This window comes from Thalassophryne amazonica, chromosome 22, assembly GCF_902500255.1.
Source record: "Thalassophryne amazonica chromosome 22, fThaAma1.1, whole genome shotgun sequence".
Classification (NCBI taxonomy): Eukaryota; Metazoa; Chordata; class Actinopteri; order Batrachoidiformes; family Batrachoididae; genus Thalassophryne; species Thalassophryne amazonica.
This window is the reverse complement of record NC_047124.1, coordinates 32,459,506-32,475,852: the sequence shown is the minus strand read 5'-3', so window position 1 is coordinate 32,475,852 and position 16,347 is coordinate 32,459,506. Positions and strand designations below refer to the sequence as shown.

Below are 16,347 nucleotides of genomic sequence, written 5' to 3'. Positions count from 1 at the left end.
TGTGGCAGATGAGGTGTGTACAAGCAGTGGCAAGTAAAAATCCAATTTGGGCTGGAGCGGGTGACCAAATCACAGAGAGGAGAGAGATACGAGAGAGAGTGGGAGGACAGAATCCTGTTAGTCTGACAATCACAGCTATAATTCTAATGTGGCCCACATTCCTGGCAGCTTATCCTTTTATTCTATGAAGATAGAATCACATATCTCTGTATCAGACCAGCGTACGTTTGGACTGACGTTCTGCATTAGCCGGTAAGGTCAAATGTTACGCCTGTGTGTCTACAAGTGCTCAGGCCATGACATTTCACGTTCTCAAGGACTTGTGCATCAAAACGTCATCAACTCAGATGTTTCTTCTTGTGTTTTAGAGCCCAAAATGGCAACAAATACCATCTACGCCATCGACCATCTACCAGTACCATGAATGCCAACAAGATCAATCAATCAATCAATTTTTTTATATAGCGCCAAATCACAACAAACAGTTGCCCCAAGGCGCTTTATATTGTAAGGCAAGGCCATACAATAATTATGTAAAACCCCAACGGTCAAAACGACCCCCTGTGAGCAAGCACTTGGCTACAGTGGGAAGGAAAAACTCCCTTTTAACAGGAAGAAACCTCCAGCAGAACCAGGCTCAGGGAGGGGCAGTCTTCTGCTGGGACTGGTTGGGGCTGAGGGAGAGAACCAAGAAAAAGACATGCTGTGGAGGGGAGCAGAGATCAATCACTAATGATTAAATGCAGAGTGGTGCATACAGAGCAAAAAGAGAAAGAAACAGTGCATCATGGGAACCCCCCAGCAGTCTACGTCTATAGCAGCATAACTAAGGGATGGTTCAGGGTCACCTGATCCAGCCCTAACTATAAGCTTTAGCAAAAAGGAAAGTTTTAAGCCTAATCTTAAAAGTAGAGAGGGTGTCTGTCTCCCTGATCTGAATTGGGAGCTGGTTCCACAGGAGAGGAGCCTGAAAGCTGAAGGCTCTGCCTCCCATTCTACTCTTACAAACCCTAGGAACTACAAGTAAGCCTGCAGTCTGAGAGCGAAGCGCTCTATTGGGGTGATATGGTACTACGAGGTCCCTAAGATAAGACGGGACCTGATTATTCAAAACCTTATAAGTAAGAAGAAGAATTTTAAATTCTATTCTAGAATTAACAGGAAGCCAATGAAGAGAGGCCAATATGGGTGAGATATGCTCTCTCCTTCTAGTCCCCGTCAGTACTCTAGCTGCAGCATTTTGAATTAACTGAAGGCTTTTTAGGGAACTTTTAGGACAACCTGATAATAATGAATTACAATAGTCCAGCCTAGAGGAAATAAATGCATGAATTAGTTTTTCAGCATCACTCTGAGACAAGACCTTTCTGATTTTAGAGATATTGCGTAAATGCAAAAAAGCAGTCCTACATATTTGTTTAATATGCGCTTTGAATGACATATCCTGATCAAAAATGACTCCAAGATTTCTCACAGTATTACTAGAGGTCAGGGTAATGCCATCCAGAGTAAGGATCTGGTTAGACACCATGTTTCTAAGATTTGTGGGGCCAAGTACAATAACTTCAGTTTTATCTGAGTTTAAAAGCAGGAAATTAGAGGTCATCCATGTCTTTATGTCTGTAAGACAATCCTGCAGTTTAGCTAATTGGTGTGTGTCCTCTGGCTTCATGGATAGATAAAGCTTATTTAAAAGCAGCTGTCAAGATGTTGGCATATTGGCATTCATGGTCCTGTACTGAAGTGGTTTAAATCATATTTGCCTGAGAGGAGTTTTTCCATTATGACTGGTGAATTGCTCCTCTTTGTTTTGGAGTGCCACAGGGTTCTATTCTGTTAGGGTCAATTACAGCCAAGCACAATCTGTCCTTTCATTGTTCGGCAGATGATCTGTAAATCTATCAGCCTTGCTGGACTAATGGGAGCGATGCTTTGTCGTCACTGATAAATTGCATTCATGATGTAAAGCAGTGGCTGTCCCAAAATCTCCTTTACCTGACTATGGGTAAAACAGAGACCATTGTGTTTGGACATTCTGGCATGCCAAATGTTGTACCATCAAACTATGGTGTGCTGGCCAATTATTTAAAACCAGCTGTCAAAAATTTGAGAGTGATATTTGACAGACGTTTGAGGTCCAATCAACAGATAAACTCTGTTGTGAAAGCAGGTTTTTTTTACAGCTACATTTTCTGGCTAAAGTAACTCCATTACTCAGTGCATGTGTTCTTCAGATGGCAGTTTATGCTTTCATCAGCTCCAGACTTCATTACAGTAATGTACTTCATGCTGGTGTCAACCAGTCTTCTCTTGCACCCCTCCAACTTGTGCAAAATGCTGCTGCTCATCTTTTAATGAACACGTCCAGAAGTGAGCATATTGCACCTGTGCTTTACTCACTCCACTGGCTGCCAGTTCATTTTAGAATTGATTATAAGATTTTAATGTTTGATTTTAAAGCTATTAATGGCCTTTCACCTTCCTTCTTGTTTGAAATTTTAACTCTCTAACATTACAGGTGTCTGACAGCTTTACTTAGATGTTCCGAGGTCAAAATACAAAATCATGATTGTGTTTTTGCGGTAGCTGAACCCAGACTGTAGAACAAGTTACCTCCTGATTTACGCACCATTTCTGAACCAGTACTTTTTAAATCAAAGCTCAAGACTTATTTATTTAAACTGGATTTTAATATCTGGTGGTGCTGTGAAATGTTTTGTTTTTATGTGCCAATTTAATTCTATTGAATGTTTTATTTTTGTGAATTCTTCCTTCATTTTACTGTAAAGCACTTTGGACACCGCCTGGCTGCTGTAAAGGGTTACAGAAATAAATGTTGTTTGATTGATTACCTTTTGATTAGTTTGCACTGAAAGCCATATGTTGTATGTTTCTTTTGCATCTAAGCAAACTAAAGATTTGTGAGCAAGCTCACTAAACTATTATTACCCCCAGCCTGTCCTGTTCTGCTCAGTCACACTGCCTGCCTAAATGCAACTGACAAATTATATATATATATATATATATATATATATATATATATATATATATATATATATATATATATATATGTGTGTGTGTGTGTGTGTGTGTGTGTGTGTGTGTAAAACAAAAGTTCAGTTTTTTTTCTCCAAAGGGTCTTACTTACACCTTATGGTGAACTATCACTGTGTGAAGTTTAGTTGAATTCTACCAAATGTTTGAGGAGTTGCACTTCAAAGATTAATATCATGTAAAGCATCAACTAAACACAAAATTACAGTTATCAACCCACTGACAACATCAGACTAGAATGATTTTCCTTCATGCACTTCTTGTCATGGTGCGCCACCACTGTGTGAAGTCTCATTGGACTCCACCATTGGAAACTGTTTTGGAGGAGCATTTGCCAGATCAATATTGTGATGCATCAGTTAAACACACAAAATTCTAATTATCTCCTATTGATGATGTCTGACTGTAATTATTTTCCTTCATGCACATCTCCATATGGCATGTCACCACTATGTGAAGTTTCACTGGAATCCACAAAATGGTTTAAGAGGAGTTGTGCTTACAAAAACGCATGGACAGTTGATGGGTGGAGTGAAATTTTGTTTTCAAGAGGCATAACAATCAGACTGGTTAACAGAGGCATAAAGAAGACAAGCAGTGGATGGATGCACAGATCCCACTGTTAAGGTGAGGAGAACTGCTGCCCTGACTCGTGGCATTCCACCCTCTGTCAAAGTGACACTGATGGAGCCAATATGAGAGACGTCAGTGGCAATGCGAGGGAGAGGCTTTTATTGGCAAGGTGAAAGCCAAACGCAATCAATTACGCTGCCTGTCTGCAAAATCATTTCTCACCAAGAGCGATTGCCAGCCCAGATAAACTGATTATTTCACAAAAACAATCCATCTGGAAAGAGGATGTGCTGTGTGCAGTCAGAAACCACCTCTGCACCCTGGGATCAGATAATGGCAGGGAAATAGGGCGCCGCATACTCTGTGTCATAGTGACAAGTGCTCAGTTGCCTCCTCTTCATTCTGCCATCTACAGTTTGGTGATCATTTTGAAACTGTTGCTTTATCAACCTCTCTTTGTTTTATTGGTGTTTAGCTGTTGGAGAGATTGGTGTCCTCCTGGACGGAATGCCAGTCCATCACAGGTTATTTCCCCAGCCGTGGTTGGTACCCAGTTACAGCTGGATGGAGTGATGTGATATCATCTAAGCAAGGAGAAACCTGTGGTAGGGACCAGGTGAGGATGAGGTGAAGCTGTTGAGGACGTCTGTCTGTTAAGATTAGGCTAGAAGAGTAAATGGCCACAGAGGTGAAGCTCTGTGTCAAATGTCAAGGAGATGCATCAAAAAGGATATTTTAGGTTCGCAGGACATTGTTTCCTGATCAGCACCTCACTAGTCTTGGTTAAATAAATCAACAGAGTGATGAACAAGAGTTCCAGAGCCTATTCTGGAGTCAAAACTTGAAGCACTCTAGCACGTACGGGTACATGCTCTTGCACAATATTTTTTTAATTGAAAAAGTGATTCTGACATTTGTCTTCTGGTTCACTGTAGCAAATAGAAACCTAAAATATTTCATGTTTTGTGTGGTCACCTTCATTTCTTTTCACATACTTCCATTCCTACATTTCAGGCCTGCAACACATTCCAAAAAAGTTTGGATGCTAAAGCATTTACCACTTTACAATGTTTGCATTCCTTCTTACAACACTTAAAAGGTGTTTTAGGATTGAAGATACCAAGTGATGAAATGCTCCAGCTGCAAATATGTCAAAAGGTGTACAACAGTACAAGCTTGTTACTGCTACATTTTATGTTTCAATCTGTATTTGGGACAAGTCAGGACTGCAAGCAGGTGAGTCCAGTACCCGGACGCTCTTCTTCCTTGAATATGACTTTGTAATGTGTGCAGAAAGTTGTTTTGGGATGTCTTGTTGAAAAATGCATGGACATCCCTGGAAAAGATGTCATCTTGAAGGCAGCATATGTTGCTCTAAAATCTTAATGTACTTTTTTGCATTAATGCTGCCATCACAGATGTGTAAATTATCTTTCATGAAGGCAGTGACACAATCCCATACTTTTTACTGATAACAGGGTCTGGAGGTGACAGCATCTCTTTCTTCCAAAGCAAAAGATGTGGAATACTAATTCATCAGACTTTTCCACATTTCCACTGTGTGATGGCCGAATCCAGGAGCCTCCAAGCCCAGAGAAGTTGATACTACTTCTGAACAAGGTTAGCATCAGGCTTATTTTTTCACAGCAAAGCTTTCAGTGACATTTGTGCATTTTAGTGATCTATCAAGAACTAAAATATGGAGTAATCCCTTGCCCATGTGGTTATATCGGCTATTGATGAATGACTGTTCTTGATGCAGTGCCATCTGAGGGATTAGAGATTATGGGTGTTCAGTTTAGGCCCCTTATGCACTGAAATTCCTCCAGATTCCTTGACTGGTTTAATAATATTGTACTCTGCAGAGGGAAAAATATGAAATTCCCTTCCAGTCTTTCTTTGAAGAACATTGTCATTAAACATTTCAACAAATTTCTCACATTTGCTGACAACCTGGAATTTGTCTATCCAGCTTTGTTACTCCAAGACTAAGTTTTTCATGGATACTGCTTTCATACCAAATCACCTGTTAGCATCACCTGTTTGACATATTATTATTTATTTATTTTGCCTTATTAATAGCCCTAAATTGACCCCATCCCAACTTTTTTTGAATTGTGTTGCAGGCGCGAAAACCAAGAATGGTTAAAAATGTTACAAATCAAATGAAGTTGACCACAAAAATGTGCATGTCAGTGCATGATGTGTTTTTGTTTGTTTCATGTGTGTGTGTTTTCCATATCTACTCTTTTGTGATCTTGCGTTGTATTAATGATTTTTTTTCTTTGTTTGTTTGTTTGTTTTTACTTCATTCACCCCTCTGGCTATCCTAATGTTAATGAAATTGTGCAGACAAAAATTTCCTGCTTCTGCCCCTTTAATTCCAAAAGTTAATGGTTTCGTCCTTGGCACATGCTGCACCCTTTCACCAAGTTTCAAGAAAATCAGGACTGTAACAGCCTTCTAACAGCCAAACAAACAAAAAGCACTGAAAACATAACCTCCACATCTGTGATTCTCCTCAGTTCAACAAATTAAAAAAAAATCTATATTCTTAAGATGTTTGCCTACCTGTTTGCATTTACACGATTCGCGTTTGCATTTACGTGTCATTGTGTCTACAGTCTGCAGATAAAAATGCACTATTTTCAGATGCTACCCTGCTTTTCTCACCTTTCCTGTTCCTCTCTTTATCTGAGAGCATGTCTTGATGGAAAAGAGAGAGAGAAGGTGCTTTCGGAGTAGATTGGTAATTTGCATTCAGATGTTGGATCAAAGTCACATTTCCTCCAAACCAAATTAACTATTTTTTTCCTTCCCGGAGGGCACTGTTGCGAGGCACATTCAAATAGATTTATTTTATAGCCATTCCTATTTTTACCTGATCTTTTTTATTTCCTATTACAGAAACACCTCTGCTTTCATGGGTTTTCTTTATCTTTTTTGATATGCTGAAGTGTAACAGTAATGAAAAGAGAAAACAGAAATATCTATTTTCTCTTCCTCACCTGCATTTGAATAATCTTTTCTACTAAGATGAGCTGTCTAAAGAAAATCATGAATACTTAAATAAATCGAGGGTTCAGAGCGATGCTCACGCAGTGTGACGTGTCTGTTGACCTTTTGGCCTTTAACCTGCTGGATAAAAAGCTCACACCAACAAATAAGTAAGGATGAAGATGCTCAGCGGCTCACCTTAGTCGCTAGAAGCCGTGTCAAGTAGATTTCTGAGACCATCTTGCTGCCGCGGTCGCCCTCCTTCTGGTCTCCGTGCTCGTGGTTCTTCACCAGGTGCCACACTTTGACCCCGCTCTCCAGATCAGGTGTGATCATGGGAGTACGGGAACGCAGGCTGTCGGGACTTCCAGTGTACTTAATCATGTTTTCTGGAAGAAACACACTGTAGTCAATGACGAGCCCAACCTCGTCTTTCGAGGCTTAAAGAAATGAAAGAAGCGGACAAACAGCCTCATTTCAAGCTTCAGGTGGTTTTAACCACACACCTGCTCCTAATTTTCATTATCCATTCAGCATCCACTAACCATCCAGCTGACGGCAGACAGTTGCTCTTTTGATTGATTTAGTGCATCAGAGTTAACCAGTGTCTCATCATTCTGACTCACAGAGACAGAAGAACTACAGTCGACCACGTACCACCAGGGAGGCTGCGCCGCCATCACCGAATGGGTCAACTAGCGCATCATTCTGAAATGCTGACATCATCTCAGTCGGTTTGATTACCTGTATACTGTTGTACTACTTTATATATCTAACTCGAGGATGCATATGAGCCTCTGTGCTGCCTTGGACATTTTCTTATACATGTGCATGTTGTGGTTATTGTCACTGAAGGAAAAAAATGTAAAAAATAAATCACCTTTCCACAAGTGAATATTTGAACTATACATGGGGTGCACATAACTGGTACTCATCATGCTCGTGTGTGTATAAAATTTTATTGTTCCAAAAATTCAAATCTCCTGCACCAGCATTGCTGATTGTGACATGAGCAAAGCTGCAGAAATATGTTTGTACTATTTTGAATGTTTTATATTTTGCCTGGATATTCAATATCTATTCCTTTAGTTATTTCTAAGTTGACATATACAAGAACGATGCATAAAATTATGTTTTGCATGCACAGATGGACGTTTAAGCTTTATATTAATGCTGTTAAGTGTGCAAAGTGCTAATTCAAAGGAATAAACTATGCTTTTTTTTTAATCAAATGCATTTCACTACATGCTATTAATTAATTCATTCTCCTGATCTGTCACAGTTTCATATTTCATTGTTGAATGACTGGGTTACATTGTTCAGAAGCACTTCTAACATTAGGTGATGGTGCATGGCTTGCATGGTGGCACATTTGCTATATATATATATATATATATATATATATATATATATATATATATATATTCAGTACAGAGAATCCATCTTCTAGTTCTTCTATCAGCCTCTATAATTTAACCTCACTTGCAAAGGTAACTACTCTTTAAAAAAAAAAGCACGGTGTTGAAACCAGGGTGTCAAACTGGTGCTCTTGTTCAGTCTCTTATAAGTGCTATATGATTGTGCTAAAACTATCACATTTGTGATGTTTCCTAATAGACTTGCGATATTTATTGTAAATTTTGATTATTTTAGTTTTCATTTGATTCTTTCACGTTTTGTATTGTATTAACTTAGAATAATCCATCCCATGATTCCACACACTCCAGTACAGCAGGTGGCAGTATGCAACTCGAAGCTTCTTTGTGATCTGCCGATAAACACAAACTATCAATCAATCAATCAATTTTATTTATATAGCGCCAAATCACAACAAACAGTTGCCCCAAGGCGCTTTATATTGTAAGGCAAGGCCATACAATAATTACGGAAAAACCCCAATGGTCAAAACGACCCCCTGTGAGCAAGCACTTGGCGACAGTGGGAAGGAAAAACTCCCTTTTAACAGGAAGAAACCTCCAGCAGAACCAGGCTCAGGGAGGGGCAGTCTTCTGCTGGGACTGGTTGGGGCTGAGGGAGAGAACCAGGAAAAAGACATGCTGTGGAGGGGAGCAGAGATCGATCACTAATGATTAAATGCAGAGTGGTGCATACAGAGCAAAAAGAGAAAGAAACACTGGGTGCATCATGGGAACCCCCCAGCAGTCTAAGTCTATAGCAGCATAACTAAGGGATGGCTCAGGGTCACCTGATCCAGCCCTACCTATAAGCTTTAGCAAAAAGGAAAGTTTTAAGCCTAATCTTAAAAGTAGAGAGGGTGTCTGTCTCCCTGATCTGAATTGGGAGCTGGTTCCACAGGCGAGGAGCCTGAAAGCTGAAGGCTCTGCCTCCCATTCTACTCTTACAAACCCTAGGAACTACAAGTAAGCCTGCAGTCTGAGAGCGAAGCGCTCTATTGGGGTGATTAAACTAGATGTTTTATTTGCTTTTTTATGAGTGGTAAATTTATTTTCAGACTGTGGTTGACAATGTGACCAATGTAAGCACCTTAAAACAGGGATTCATGATGGATTGGATCATTAACATGTCTTGAAAAAGTCAGGAGTCGGGAGCATCACACAGCATAATACTAATGGCTAATGCTAGCATGAATGAATGACTCATTTGTGAGCATTTTATTACAAATATCTGTAAAAATCTGACTTGGGCAGTTAATTGGCATAACAAATTATGTGAGAAGTGTGTGGTGTGGTTTTTGTTGGGTTATTATGCACACAGAACACACTTAGTGCCACACAACTAAGGCCGTTTATAGCACAGGTTATATAGCGTTTGAATCTGTGGAGTTAGAAGATGATCACATTTATTGTTTTGTTATTACATTAACAAGCTGCAGGGGACGATTCATTCACTCACTGCATTTTACAGGGAATTCCCAAAGCCGAGGACCATCCATTAGTCAGAAAAGCAAAGTCTCAGCAAACCTTCACTTCACCTGTTGGCTGCAGAGTAGTTTTATGTTTATTCAGTGGCTTCCATTCTGCAAATCTGTGTGATTTGATATGAAAGTTTTAAAAAGTGTGCATTGTTAATTTTTCATGGTTTCTTCTCCTGGGTGGAAGACGTGGCATCACTGGCCGACACAAAAATCGAACAGGTGTCAGACAAGATGAAATATATATGGCCCACCCAATGGCCGGAGTGGCAATGACATTTCCAAACACATGGCTCAATGAATGTTTACACAGTGTGGAAAAGAAATTGATCAGTGGGTGCGGTTTGGACAGAGAATTGGGGAGTGGGGGGGGGACTGTTTTTTCTCTGTGACAGAAATCAATCTGTCAGACGAGAAAAGCATGAGGAGTGTAGAGAGGAGCGAATCGGGGGGGGGGGGGGTAGAGGACAGCAGGAGACATCGGATACAATGAATGTGTGAGTGTATTGACCTTTCAAATGTGATTACAGGACGATCAGCTGAAAACGTTTCTGTGTATGTCCCCCTGCTGTATCGATATTTCACTGTAGCTGCGGTTCCACCGAGGACTCTGCAGGGCTGCCAAACTGGCATTACGTTATTTGGAACCCTGCATTTGACTTGTTTGCACAAGAGATGGTGAGAATTGTCTGTACACCCACCATTTAGTCTTATTTTAATAATCAAACCTCTGCCAATAAGCCACATCTCATCTGATCTTAGATATTAGCACTCAACATACCAAATACATATACATATTTTTTTATCTTCACCAAGGAGCTTGTGTTGTTTGTTTTGAGAAAACTCAACATTTCTTGAATCATGCAGATTTTTTTCAAAAAAGATTTGTGCCTTATCTCCTAGACGGGGGTGGTGGCCAAGTGGTTAGTGGGCTTTGTTTCAGTGAGGAAGGTCCCCAGTTCAAACCCCACCCCTGCCACATTCCTCCACGTAATGTAGGGATGCATCAGGAAGGGTGTCCGGCATAAAACTTGTGCCAAATCAACATGCAGCTTCACCTCGGATTTACTGTGGCGACCCCGAGTGCAAACAAGGCAGCAGCCAAAGTGACTTACTTTATTTGTGCCATATCTCTTGAGAATTCAACATTTTCATGAATTTCTCGAGATAATGCAATTTTATTCCCAAAAAGATCTGTGTATCATCTTATGAGAAATTTAACATTTTAATGCTTTTCTCAAGAAGTAATCCAAAAAAACACGTGCCTTATCTTTAAAGAAAAAAATATTTTTTTTATTTCTTGAGAAACTGCAGATTTTTCTCAAAAAGATCTGTTATCGCCTGAGAATTCAACATGTTCATTCATTTCTGAAGACATAATGCAAAAAAGAAACAAAAATCCAAAAATACTGTGTGCATTACCTCTTGAAAAATTCTGCACTTGCATGAATTTCCACATTGTCCTGAATCTCGAGAAATACAGGGTCTTTTTTGGTGGTTTTTTGTTTTGTGAGATGTGTGGTGTGTTGAATTCTCTTGGGAATTCAACACTTTCATGATTTTCTCAAGAGATAATCCATGTGTATTTTAAAAAAATGTCCTGGATCTGTCCCATAATCAGATTCATTCCCACATTGGTTTAGTATGTTTTGCATAATTCTGATAACAGCACTGAAAGCATGACCTCCTCAGTGGAGGTAAAGAATGACAACTCCAAGAAAAATTACCATGTTTGAGATTATACTGTAATACAGCTTTGCAGGCATGGAGAGTTCGTTTTCAGAATTTTTGTTTCCTGGTGGGTTTTGATGGGAATATTTCAGACACGAGTCTTTGTCTCCATCTCTGTAGTTCTTCCACAAATTCCCACGCTCACTCTCTGCTCCCCTATGCTGTTAATTCTTACTTGCGCGTTGCCTGTGGGGATCCATGGGCTCCAAATAGGGGCAGTATTTATGTAATAGGTAGCTGACATTTTTGAAGGCTGGTAATAAATTATGTAGTTTCTATATTGATTTGGAATGGTGTGTGAGTCCAGAATGTAATTATCAATGTCCATTGTTCACTGTTATGAGCAAATATCCGTAATTTCTCCATAAATATTAGTCCTATCAACTTTCTGTTTTTGCTGCGTTCATCCTTGACCCAATATATATATATATATATATATATATATATATATATATATATATATATATATATATATATATATATATATACACACCAAACGGTAAATGTCAGCTCTCCCCAGTTTCTCCGTGATCTAAGTCATACACACACACACATACACAGAGGCAACTTGGCTTTTAATATATAGATTCTACCATTACTTCTTTTTCTCATTGCCTCTAGCCTCAACTTTTTCTTAACTATCTCACCACTCAGATCAAAGTCCTTCACGAGTACCACACCAGTTGTGAAAAACTTCATTCTTGCATTTGAAGTCAATTGCAGATGGACATACAGTGAGGAAAATAAGTATTTGAACACCCTGCGATTTGTCTGAAATTTTCATCTTGGGTGCATGTCCACTGTGAGAGACATAATCTAAAAAAAAAAAAAATCCGGAAATCACAATGTATGATTTTTTTAATAATTTATTTGTATATTACTGCTGCAAATAAGTATTTGAACACCTGTGAAAATCAGGTGTTGAAAATCAATTAATATTTGGTACAGTAGCCTTTGTTTGCAATTACAGAGCTGTATGCTGATGACACAGTAATCTATGTCTCAGCAAAAACTCCAGAGAAGGCTGCAGAGCTTCTTAATAGACAAATGACCCGGGTTTCTCAGTGGCTGGAGGATAATTTCTTGTTTCTCAATTGTTCTAAAACGGTGTCTGTGTTTTTCAATAAGGCAAAAGCCCAAAGAAAACTTTAGGATACAAATAAATCAAAAGGAAATTCAAAGAGTAGATGAATTTAAATATTTGGGGGTCTTCTTGGACTCCCATCTTGAATTTGTGAGTCACATAAAGAAAATGACTAAGACAATTAGGACTAATTTGAATTGTTTTTGTCTCATAAGATCTTGCTTGTCAATTAGTGCAGCCACATTATTTTTTCATGCAATGATCTTGTCTCATTTTTTATATTGCATCACTGTTTGAGGCCAGGCGAACCAATCCTCTCTAAAAGGTTTGAATTCTCTTTACAAACAAGCCTTAAAAGTGCTTGACCAAAAGCCAATTAGGTGGCACTATTGTAAAATCATAGAAAAGTATAAACTCTTAAGCTTTGAAAATCTTTTGAAGTGTTCGTTTTTGAATTTAGTTTTTAAATGTATTAATGGTCTTGTTCCTGATATTGTAAAAGGAATGATTCAAAAATGTCAAACTCGCGGTATCATTACAAGAGGAGCTGAGAGTGGAGACTGTAGACCAGTCCGATGTAAAACAACTTTTGGACAGAATGCATTTGCAGTTAAAGGTCCACAGATCTGGAACACCATACCTGCCGAACTGAAATTTCTTATAGACCTGAATGATTTTAAGCATAAAATAAGAAAATGGCTTAACTTAAATCAAATCTGTAGACATTAGCCATATTTTATAGTGTTTTATTGTATTGTGATATTGCTACTATCATGTGTTGTTTATGATTGTGTAAGTGTCCTTTTTATGTTCTAGGGACCAGGTCTGCGAATTAGCTATTAGCTATATGACCTATGAACATGGCATCGGTTATTGTAGCAATGCTTTTTGTTCTGTCCTTATCAAATAAACAGAATAAAAAAAAAGGTCAAACGTTTCCTGTAGTTTTTCACCAGGTTTTCACACACCGCAGCAGGGATTTTGGTCCACTCCTCCATACAGATCTTCTCCAGATCATTCAGGTTTGGAGTTTCAGCTCCCTCCAAAGATTTTCTGTTGAGTTCAGGGCTGGAGACTGGCCAGGCCACTCCAGGACCTTGAAATGCTTCTTACGGAGCCCCTCCTTAGTTGCACTGGCTGTGTGTTTGGGGTCATTGTCATGCTGGAAGACCCAGCCATGACCCATCTTCAATGCTCTTAAGGAGGGAAGGAGGTTGTTTGCCCAAATCTCGCAATACATGACCCCATCCATCCTCCCGTCAATATGGTGCAGTCATACTGTCTCCTTTGCAGAAAAGCACCCCCAGAGTATGATGTTTCCACCCCCATGCTTCACGGTTGGGATGGTTTTCTTGGGGTTGTTCTCATCCTCTAAACATGGTAAGTGAAGTTGATTCCAAAAAGTTCTATTCTGGTCTCATTTGACCACATAACCTTCTCCCATGCCTCCTCTGGATCATCCAGATGGTCACTGGTGAACTTCAAACGGGCCTGGACATGTGCTGGCTTGAGCAGGGGGACCTTGCTTCACTGCAGGATTTTAAACCATGACAGCATCATGTGTTACTAATGTAATCTTTGTGACTGTGGTCCCAGCTCTCTTCTGGTCATTGACCAGGTCCTCCTGTGTACTTCTGAGCTTACTCAGAATAATCCTTACCCCACAAAGTGAGATCTTTCATGGAATCCCAGACCAAGGGACATTGACAGTCATCTTGTGTTTCTTCCACTTTCTAATAAACAATCATAACAGTTGTTGTCTTCTACCAAGCTGCTTGCCTGTTGTCCTGTAGTCCATCCCAGCCTTGTGCAGGTCTACAGTTTTGTCCCCAGTGTCCTTAGACAGCTCTTTGGTCTTGGCTATGGTGGACAGGTTGGAGTATGATTGAGTGTGTGAACAGGTGTCTTTTATACAGGTAACAAGTTCAAACAGGTGCAATTAATACAGGTAAAGAGTGCAGAATAAGAGGGCTTCTTAAAGAAAAATGAACAGGTCTGTGTGAGCCAGAATTCTTGCTGGTTGGTAGGTGTTCAAATACTTATTTGCAGCAGTAACATACAAATAAATTATTAAAAAATCATACATTGTGATTTCCAGATTTTCTTTTTTTAGATTATGTCTCTCACAGTGGCCATGAACCTAAGATGAAAATTTCAGACCCCTCCATGATTTCTAAGTGGGAGAACTTGCAAAAACGCAGGGTGTTCAAATACTTATTTTCCTCACTGTATTACTGGCGTCCTCCCTCTCTCTTCTGTTGCACTCTTCACCCCCATCCTATCTCGTCTAATTTAGAGCCAAGGAAGCAAGGTGGGATGGATATGGAGATGAGGCAATGCTAATAGTGTTGCACCACCCTTACCAAAAAATAGTACTGATAAGTATATAAAAAGTAAACTGGAAGTATACTTGAAACATACTTGCATGTACTACTTTTTGGTAAGGGCACATTTGACGTGTTTGAAGTTGTTTGTGGCCGGTGAGGCTGGGCCTTTGATCAGTGGCTAACTCAATGGTTTCTGAGATTCAAGGACACACGGCACAGACGGACAGGCAGAAGAAACACGAACTCATGGAAGGATGACAGGACTAGCTTTCGAGTCTCGAGACAGCAACAACAACAAACATGTATTTGCTCTCTTGTTATAGTTTAAAGGTCCTTTCAACCCCTCAAAGTTCTCTGATGTACGTAGCTATTATCCTACAGAGTCGATGCTGGATTTCCATCCCAGGTTTCTGCTGGTGAGTCCGGGCTAATTGTATGTTTGATTTGTCTGAAACTAGAAGATGTCTGCAAATAAATGCTTACCATATTTACTGGCAGAAGTTCGAGATACAGTGGAGTTGTTAACAGAATTGTAGGCTGTAACTTGCTTGGGAACCAAGGCCATTACTGAATTATCAGGTACCTGCAAAGCACACATACACATGAAAATTACTAAAGCGTCTCATATTTACAGCTGTCATGTTGAAAAGTATGATTATGTGTGACAAACTGTTATATAAGACAGATAATTGAGCCCAGTCCCTCCAGTTTGGTGACACAATAACTCATAAACCATCAATGCTATCATCTTGTAATGGATAAAATAAATAAAGAAATAAACAGGCAAATAAAGAGGACAACCCTGTCACATTTAGTTGATTTTGACACATCAGATAAATTAAAAGGCAGTCTCATTGTGCCAGTGTAATATCCCACAGATGTTTCTGCCGCCTGCTGGATGATTGGTGGATGTTGGATTGATGACGGATTAGGAAGAGGTGTGGTTGTCAGACAGACAGACCAGTTCCACACAAAAAACAGAGAAGTAAATTTTCTGATTGTTTCATGGCCGTAGCGCTGCACAACCCTCTGGAAACTTTTTTAAAATGCTTGTGCACGCTCCACTCATTTGCTTGCATATTGGTTGGTGGTGATTAAGGTGAATTAACTCTGGACATGCCTCCATCTTGTCAGGACCAATCAAGTGAAGCTAAGCTAACTTTGGTTTGTGTGTTTGATTACGCATGTTTTTGTGGACCGGGCGGTGGCTGTGGGTGGGTTTTAAAAAGTGTGTCAGGCATATTGTCATTGCTCCATCAGTAGACCTAATGTCATCAAACTACCTGCTAATTACTGCTAACCTGGTGCTATTGGTGCCAACATATGAACTAAATAATATTAAAATGTCTTTCAACAGAAATACTGCAGCACCATCTTCTTTCAAGGTCTGTTAGTACAGGTAACTACATAGTAATAAAATGCTGAGAAGGATAAAAATGAAATTCAAAAATAAATAAATGCATACAAGTCCACAGCAGCTAGCAGCACACAGCCGTCACTCAAAGGGGTTATGCCCCGAATTATTCATAACTTTATGGGTTTGTTTTGGGTTGATTTTTCTGTAAAGTTTGAAATTTTAATTTGCGTTGTTTATCGGGGAGTGACTTGCTTTTGGAACCTCAAGTGTCCATTGAAGGAATGGTAAGAAGCACTTCTGCCTTGGCTTCATTTTTTAGTACAAGAGACTG

The 16,347-nt window shown here is 39.5% G+C and overlaps 1 protein-coding gene and 1 long non-coding RNA gene across 2 annotated transcripts in view; one reads left to right on the top strand and one right to left on the bottom strand.

Annotated features, from left to right (window-relative positions):
- Positions 1 to 16,347, bottom strand: part of plxna4 (plexin A4) — a 658,913-nt gene that overhangs the window by 24,318 nt on the left and 618,248 nt on the right. The window contains exons 27-28 of the mRNA XM_034163939.1: positions 15,143 to 15,242; positions 6,823 to 7,013 (exon numbers count right to left, since the gene is read on the bottom strand). Of these exons, the coding sequence (XP_034019830.1) occupies positions 6,823 to 7,013; positions 15,143 to 15,242 (291 nt within the window). The remainder of the gene's footprint in view (positions 1 to 6,822; positions 7,014 to 15,142; positions 15,243 to 16,347) is intronic.
- LOC117504477 overlaps positions 1 to 16,347 on the top strand; it is a 757,689-nt gene that overhangs the window by 492,440 nt on the left and 248,902 nt on the right. The gene's annotated exons all lie outside the window — the stretch shown is intronic.